The sequence below is a fragment of the Archocentrus centrarchus genome, chromosome 13 (genome assembly GCF_007364275.1).
Source record: "Archocentrus centrarchus isolate MPI-CPG fArcCen1 chromosome 13, fArcCen1, whole genome shotgun sequence".
Classification (NCBI taxonomy): domain Eukaryota; kingdom Metazoa; phylum Chordata; class Actinopteri; order Cichliformes; family Cichlidae; genus Archocentrus; species Archocentrus centrarchus.
The window spans coordinates 9502352-9510997 of record NC_044358.1 but is presented as its reverse complement, the minus strand read 5'-3'; the positions used below and the strand labels follow the sequence as shown (position 1 = coordinate 9510997).

Sequence of the window (8646 nt, the reverse complement as noted above, 5' to 3'; positions counted from 1 at the left end):
TCCTGTTGAGTCTTTGGTCCGTGTTTGTAGTTATTGAAGAGTCTATGAAGTCTATGAAGAGTCAGGCTAACAGTTTCCGTATACTACCAGTCACCTGGACCCTGTCAGGTGCCAGGTGTGCACTCAGTATGCGGCCTCCTGCTGTGCAGAGGCTGCTGGCTGCAGCCTTTCCTCCACCGCCTCTTCCTCTGCGGCACTGATGGCCTGGTTTCTGCTGCAGGGGAGCATCTTCCTGATGGTGTGCCTGAACGGGGCGCTGAGGTAGAAGAAGATGAGCGGGTCGAAGCACAGATGGAGCACGCTGAGCAGCAGCGTGGACTCCTTCCCCAGAAACAGCTGCTTTTTGGTTTCACAGTCCCTGATGACTTTGGTCTGGGCGAGCGTGTACGGGGTGCGGACGACGTGGTAGGGCACGAAGCTGAGTATGTAGGCCGATGCCACGGCCGCCACGCTAACCGCCACCCGCCTGGCGGTGGCCCAGAGTTTGGGGTCACTGCGGCTGCGCAGGAGCTTTTTGACAACCAGGCTGCTGGAGATGAGCACGGCGGCGGAGGCGTTGAGAAACAGAGCCGTGCAGAGGAAGACGGTGAGGGCGTGCCAGTGCAGGCTGATGTCCTGCTTCAGTGAGGAACAGCTGAGGTAGGACCGCGCCTGCAGGCAGCAGCAGAAAGGTTGGGGTGAGAACCCGGAGCAGAGCTTTGTGGCTCAGCCTCACAGAAGATATATCAGGCAAAGTTTTAAAAACTATAAAATAACCTATCATATACGTTCACAAACATATGTTTTACACTGGTTTATAGCTGGGGAAGTGTCATTGACATCAGCAGATTTGTTTCATGGTTTTGCTCATTTGCACTCATTCTGACTTGCTTTATGATAGCAATTACTATTATTGCATTAGTGTAACACAAAATTATGTCCTTGACTCACCTGCAGGCCTCACAAAAAGAGTTGGCCTGCAGGATGAACTTTGGTCACGCAGAATCCTGCTGAGCATGTTTGATTTAAGTTCCACCACTCAAGCTTGTTTCTGATTGGCAAAATTATAAGTAAACAAATGAATCATCCACTTCCACATTTGGACATTTGTCAGCAGTGTCACAGTACCTCGATCTGTTTGATGGGCAGAGCCATGTTGGGCACCATGATGAGCAGCAGCAGCAGCCAGACGACCAGCGACAGCAGCCGGGCGAAGCCGACCTCCTGCAGCCGCAGAGAGCGCACAGTGTGGCATTCCTGCAGGACGACACGCACATACTCGGTGATTGGTTCAGACATCCTGACTCACCCCAACCAGCCGTGGCAGATGGTGGAGGTTTCTTCCTGTTGGAAGGGAGTTTTTCCTTTCCACTGTCGCCAACTGTTTGCTCACAGGGGGTCATTTTGATTGTTGGGTTTTCTCTGTGTTATTGAAGGTTTTTTACCTTACACTGTAAAGTGCTTTGAGGCGACTGTCGTGATTTGGCTCGGTATAAATAAAACTGAATTGAACTGAGTCGCTGCGTCTCTGAAAATACTTCAGGTTCAATTCAATCTTCTCACCTTCTCCATAATAAACACTGACACATAAGAATGACATACAGTAGAAATGTCTGTTAACAGTTCAGAAGGCAGGAAATGCTACCTGCAGGTAGCGGTCAGTGATGATGAAGGCGAGGAAGGCGATGGATGCGTAGAGGCTGATGTAGATGGTGACGGCGCTGGCCTGGCAGTGAAACACCATGAGTTCCCACGGCGCCGCCCCGAGGTCCTTGATGATCTTGAAGGGCAGCGCGAGCAGCAGCAGCAGGTCGGCCACCAGCAGGTTAACCAGGTAGATGCTGGCGCTCTGCTGCTGAAGGGACACAAGCAAAAACATCTAAACAGGTAGACTGAGTCATATCATGAGCTTCTCTTCTGTATGTTAACAGTATGAGCAGAGCGACACTAAGAACACGTTTAAAAATCTAGTTTGCGGTCAAAGAGAAACTTAATGTGAGTCACGGGGTCAGAAAAATCTTCATTCCAGCTAATTTCACCGTAACTGACCACAATCCTCACATCACTTCTTCTCTTATCTGATATGTGCTCTTTTAGTATCTTTACATCATCACGTGACACCACAGCACATTCCACTTCGTCTCACTTCATCTTTTTATCTCACATTTCACTTCAAATATTCCCTCAGGTTATTTTGGGCCTACCTTGGCTTTGGGGCTGCGAATGAAGGCCCACGCTGACACCAGATTTCCAGGCAGGCTGATGATGAAGATGAGGATGTAGAGGACGGTGAAGGGTCCCATGTGGTCGTTGACGATGCAAAGCTTCTCCTCCCCGGCTCCACTGGAGCTGAGATTGGTGGAAGGAGTCATGCTGAGGCGATCTGGTGCCGGAAACAGGAAAACGAGCCGAATCGACAGATCCTCTCTGGATGCTCTGGTTTGTGCTGCTGAGGAGCGTCGCTGCAAAAATGTTGTGGAAACTAATTTGGGTCGTGCTCTTCTTATGCAGCGCTGAACACTCAGAAACCTTTACGTGCATGTCTGCACATTTGCAGCTGCGTGTTGTGTTTGGGTCAGAGCTGTATCAGACTGCTGAGGCTGATTTAGCAGAAAGTGGCCTGATGTTACTAAGAATACAGATGTTGGCGTAAGCAGGTTGTGTTATGCAGTCTTATCTGATCTTGATCGAAGCGTGTCAGTAATTTTCTGGTGTTTCTGTGTCACAGATCTCGTGGCGCTTGCATTAAAGATGTGTTTTTAACCAAAAATTGTGCCTACTCGTTTTTTTCCTTTGAAATAACTCGAGCAGAAATCCTGATGGTGTTACAGGATCTGGAAACTTTTTCAGTTTTATTTAAACAGACTGAAAGAGGGCCTGACACAAACACGCAGCAGCTGCAGTAAATTTCCTCTGAGTGGAAATCCATCGCCTACAATTATGGATTTACGTCAGTTAGTAAAATATAAATGTTGTCTTGAAATCAGAGAAATCACCAAGCATCTGGTTCACTTCAAATTTCTTCAAATCCTTTAAACCTTGAAAGTCCAGAAAACAAGCAGCAGCTGCTGAATCCTCCTGATGGGCCCACAAACCTGCTTTTATCTGCTAACAAACTCCTCGAACTAATCATTAAAATATTTTTATCGTGAATAGATTCATGTTCTCAGGTTTCTACGTCAGTGAGAGCACCTGAGAAAACGCAGATTTGATGAAAACAGACACAAACATCTAAATAACATTAAATCCAAACATCTGAAGCAGGAGCTGCCACAGCGATGTGAACCAGTTACGCACAGACGTGGACAAAAACCCTCCTGTTAAAGAAAGAAAAACCCACAAAGGTCACTGAAATAACCCGAAACTGACAAAAGCAATAAATAAAAATTTACTGAAAATTAACTCATGAAAATGAGACATCGTGAGCAAACTGCTCCAGCTGTCTCAGGTTTGAAGGGTGCCTTCTCCAGCCTGCATGTTTCAGCTGCTTCCACAGATGTTCAGCAGGATTTAGATCAGGGCTCATCTTCAGAACAGTCCAGTGTTTTGTTCTGTTTTAGTTGTGTTTGGGTCATTATCCTGTTGGAGGACCCATGACCTGCGACTGAGACAAAGCTCTCTCACACTGAGCAGCACGTTTCTCTCCAGAATGCCTTGATAGTCTTCAGGTTTCATTGAACCCGCACAGATTCAAGACACCCGGTGCCAGATGCAGCAAAGCAGCCCCAGAACATGACCGAGCCTCCTCCAGGTTTCACAGTAGGTCCAGTGTTCTTAACTTTGTGTGTCTGTGAACATAAAGCTGATGTGATTTACCAAAAAGCTCCAGTTTAGTCTCTTTCTCATCAGTTTTCTTCTTGAGCTCACGTCCACGGAGGTTGGCTTCAGTCCCGTGGACCTTAACCTTCTGAATAATCTGTGCAGCTGCAGTCACAGGAACATCCAGCTGCTTGGAGACGGTCTTGTAGCCTTTACACTTAACATGTTTGTTCACAATTGTCTGTCTCACGTCCTGAGAGAGCTCTCTGCTTAGCTTTCTTTGGTCCGTGTTCAGTGTGGTTCACACCATGATACCAAACAGCACAGTGATGACTTTCCACCTGTAAACAGGCACCGACAGTTTTGTCCACGTCTGTGTGTAACTGTAATGCAAACAGCTGCTTTCTGTTTACACCCTCTCATCTGTGCGGCGTTTCTCTTCGTGTGTTTTTAAAAGGAGCAGCAGAACCTGAGGTGAGAGACAGGAGATGGCTGAGCTGCTGTGCAGGATGTAAAATCAGCCCTGCGGTCACACACAAACCTGTGCAAAGCAGGAAGTCCTAAGTAAGAAGGTTGTCTATCATAGCAGCTCACAGTCATCTCTGACAAAAACACGATGATGGAGATTTTCTGATGATGCAAACTACCGCAGGTAGAGTTATCCTCTCTGGTTAATACTGGTGTCTCAGAGCAGGACAACAGACATGCTGCGTGTTTTACTGGTGAGAACATTTCTTATTCAGCCCATGGACAGTCAAGGGTTAAAAATCACCCCCCCAAAAAAATCAAATAAAACAATTAAACATCCAAACATCCAGAACTGATCTCAGTGAGATTTTACACTTCTGAGGACACAGAAGGTAAGGCCCCGTCCAGCCGTGAGGCGACCACTGCAGCGGCGAGCCGCCTCAGAAAAGGAGCAGATGCTATTAAACTGTTATTTCCATCTGCTTCCAGACAAAAACCCATATTTTATTTTTACAAATCCACCATTTTTTTTTTTTTTTTTTTTTTTTACCAAAGCTGATTTTGCCTAAAACATTAGCGTCCTGCATGCTGATTGGTTGGTTAAGGATTACAGACGTCCTCCCACCGTGGTTTCTAGTGCAGAGAAGCAGCTGGTTGTGGCGGTTGAGCCTGCTGCTACAAATTCTCTACAGCTGCTCGCATCATGCCCCAAATCAAAATGGAGGATGCCATAAAATGCCCTATGACGTCCTCATGAACACAGAATGGTGTTTTACTGCAACTGAAACAACAACAAAAACTCTTAAAATCAAACTTTGTCTACTGTTGTTACCCCTGCTATCTAAAACACGATGAAACTGTTGATCCCACAGGGTCACCTTCCTTCTGAGAGAGCTTCTGACTGTGGAACAGGAAGCTCTCAGAGTTCTCAGCCCAAACCAAGAAAATGTGGCTTCAGACACGTTCTGACTTCCCCTCTCTGCCTGTGGCTTCACCTGAAGACTTTAACATCTCACATGTACAGTTTCATTTTTTAAAGCCTCAGAAATGTCTCTGAGCAGCTGCTCGCTGTCCATATTTTCAGGATTATTATCAGCAGTGGATTAATCCACATTCTGTGAATATTTGTGGCAGGAGGACCACATGGGCAGGCCCGAGTGAAAATAAACTGCATCAGCATGAGCAGCAGTGGGGCTTAGTGGACCACAAACAGTCATGTTTCATCCAAATATGGACAATAAACCAGGAATCTTTAGGCAGGAGAAATCCTCTGTACTGAGTAACAGAAACCGGCTTCACAGAAAGTGACATCACGGGTTTAGCTTTCTTTGAAAACGAAGCAGAGGAGGTAGAAATGTCCAAACTGGTGTCCGGACCACGGCCTCAGACGCGTGAGGATACGAACACTGGAGGAGAGAACCACAGTTCCCAAGATGCATCTCAGCGTTCAGCACAGAAGATGTGGCATTATCAAGAAACTAAACATGCTGAGAAATCTGCAGAATAAATGTTCATATTTAGGAATAAATTCAGTGGCAAAAGCAACGTGTTTTTATTTTTTCCCTTGAACTTCAAAAAGGGACAGCCTGTATATAAAAGATGGACATGGCTACAATAGCAGGGATATCCATTGTCTGATAATGCTACTGTATGGTTGGTGAGTGGAGACTGCACGGGAGCATCACACAGACACAGATAGCTGCTAATGACTGCGCACTAATATCCCAATAAAATCTGAGAATTTCACTCCCGAAAACGTCTCGGACGGCCTGTTAGTCCAGTGAAGCCACAGCAGACATATTATTGGTCAGATAGTTGCATTAAAAAGGCTCCAACAGCACAAACGGGGTCCAGAGGTCCAGTTCAGGGACTCCAGTTAGCTGAGGTGAAGCCTGGAAGACAGCTAGCAGCTACAGCCACCTGTGTTGCCATCCACCTGTTAGTCAAATAGGCCACGCCTCTAATAATGCAAACTTTATTTAAACAGGTGAGTTATAGAAATATCCTCCCCCTGTACAGCTGTTATAAGGGGGAAATTACCACTTTGCTTCACAAAGCAGACGAGGATGATTGGTATCAGTATTTAGAAGCATCTTTCTTAAAGACAGCCAAAGGGACAAAAGGGGGGGGGGGGGGGGGGGGTGACATATTGAGGAGGCGAGGTCAGAAACTAAACCTACACACTGTGAAAGTCATGGAAAGATTACTAAATTAGTTTAATTGAGGTGACAGGTTAATCCAAAAACCCCCAAAGTCATGCAGCCCCAGTGCGAAAGGATGTAAAACCACCAGAAAGTCACAAAAACAACCATAAACATGTGAAATGAACAGACACAATCTAACCAAAGGAGAGGTGGGAGAAAAGACAGCGGGAAGAAAAGAAACACAAACTGATTATTTCAAACTGCTTTCTTAGTTCATTTCTGTCTGTTTCAGTGTGAGGAGCTGCGAGCCCTCATAAATCTGATCCCTGGAAAGGAGGAAAAGAGCAGTTCCTGCCAGTCTGTTATGAACCTGATCAGGATGATGTCTCATCTATTTAGGTAACACACAGACCATCTCCATACTGTCCCATGTTGGTCTGGTGATGAACACACAGCATCTTATATCATCATCATCTTTTCCATTTATGGAAGTAAAAACAAACCTCTGCCCTCGCGTCTTCTGTCGTCCCCTCACAGACTCTCGGACCACGTGTTGGATCCCAAAGAGACTGACCGGGGCCTCCGGCTTCTCCTCAGGTCCTCAGGGTGCGTTTGATTCGGTGTGTTAGTGCAGATCATGTGCTCAGGGCTGCGGAAGCTGCAGACAGATGGAAGGTGTTTTCCTGCCTGTTAGCAGCACATTGCTGTCGTCAGTGTGACCACAAGCCACACCTCCATGACACACACACACACACACACACACAAACACATATACATGTTGAAGGTGTTTCCAGCAACTGAGTTGTGAGTAATGTCTCTTTACAGTGAAACGCAGATATATTTAGAGACTTCTGGTTTATCTAGAGAGCCTGATATCGATCACGCTTATCAGCTTTTAGCACACGTGGAAAAAAAAAACTTTCACAGAAGAAAGGAATGAGAAGCTGATCTGCAGACAAAACATCATTACTTCACTTTAACAGTAAATGCTTTAGTGGACTAAAAGTATATTCTAAAAAAAACGCTAACACATCACAAACTTGGAGTTAAATTATTCATATTTGACTTGTTTATTGTCTGACATCACAGCAGAAACATCCCGGCAGGACGTCCACAGTTCAGTTTTAAACACAAAGAACGAGCTGCAGTTAGACCCACAGTGCAGATCTCATTGAACGTTCTCCTTCCCTAAACACACTTTTGCACAGATTGTGATGCTTATAGTCTGACCACAGGAAGTACAAGTTACACACAAGTACAGCACAGATGTAATTCATAAACACAGCAGTTCAAAATCACACAGGCAGACAGGGTTTCTGTTCAAGTTATTTAAACATTAATTAATTAATTAGCATGAACATTTAGGTCCAGCACATGAATGTGCAGGATATAGACGCGCAGGCTCATTTTCATCTGCAGCCCCTGCAGGTGTGCAGAAGTTAAAGACACGAGAAGTAAATTAAAGACGCAAAAGCATCAAAACATAGACAAGAGCAGGAAACATCTGAATGATAAGACAAAGATGTAGCCAAACAGCATATTAAGGAGTTAAGCTTGCAGGCAAAGACAAAAACATCAGAGTTCAGACTGAGTGTTTCAGGTTTGTGCTGCTGCATTAGAAAAGGCCGAGAGCCTCAAACCACTCTTTCACAGCTCCCCCAGAAAAAGGTCCGGACAGCACTGCAACACTGTCAAAATATCATTTTTAAATGTAGCTTTTTCAGAAACTTTGTTTATGCACATGCATGTAACTCTATGTACATGGATTATAAGAAAATGAATAATAACCATAATCCAGAGCTGAACAGCTCTGAAAATCCAAGTTTATTTTCTCCAAAACTCAACCATGAGCGAGCAGACCGGAGGCTGCATTCAGGACTTTCTCACACTGGTACATGGAGAACATGCAGTCTTGTATCACATTGTTTTGTTACAGTACAGTAACGCAGAAATGAGAAGTGCACACAGTTACACAGAACAGACATGAAGGCCAGGACTACACAGGTGAGGAGGATCAGGCAGAGAGGAAGCAAAATCTAAAGCCACACACACACACACACAGGAGAAAATTAACTACCAAAATAAAACAGGAAATAAAAACCAATAAAGGAACAGGTAAACACTCAGCTTTCTGTAAAAGTTACTGCGCAAAAGTGGGGACAGACTGTACCACAGCTGCCGGTAACACACACGCAGCTTACGTTACTGTGTTCTGTGGTTCTGCTTCTCAGAAAAGCCTCTAAGGTTCCCATAAAGACGTGTGTGTATGTGTGTGTGTGTGTGGGGGGGGGGGGGG

The 8646-nt window shown here is 45.4% G+C and overlaps 1 protein-coding gene across 2 annotated transcripts; it reads right to left on the bottom strand.

Moving 5' to 3' along the window:
* Positions 1-6987, bottom strand: gpr171 (G protein-coupled receptor 171). 2 transcript variants are annotated; one of them, XM_030745098.1, is made up of 5 exons: positions 6854-6987; positions 2184-2441; positions 1625-1834; positions 1108-1236; positions 1-651 (listed from the first exon to the last, which is right to left on the bottom strand). In XM_030745098.1, exons 2-5 carry the CDS (start codon positions 2349-2351, stop codon positions 124-126), a joined length of 1035 nt encoding a protein of 344 aa, XP_030600958.1. In that variant the 5' UTR covers positions 2352-2441; positions 6854-6987; the 3' UTR covers positions 1-123. The 2 variants fall into 2 exon arrangements, with proteins under 2 accessions (XP_030600958.1, XP_030600959.1); XM_030745099.1 differs by having other exon boundaries at positions 1625-1831.
* Between the last annotated feature and the right edge of the window lie 1659 nt (positions 6988-8646).

Coding starts and splice junctions, on each gene's coding strand:
- gpr171 (XM_030745098.1), bottom strand. CDS start 2,351: ATGACTCCTTCCACCAATCTCAGCTCCAGTGGAGCCGGGGAGGAGAAG. Junction 1,237..1,624: donor TCACTGACCGCTACCTGCAG/GTAGCATTTCCT, acceptor GTCGTCCTGCAG/GAATGCCACACTGTGCGCTC. Junction 652..1,107: donor TGCCCATCAAACAGATCGAG/GTACTGTGACAC, acceptor TGCTGCCTGCAG/GCGCGGTCCTACCTCAGCTG.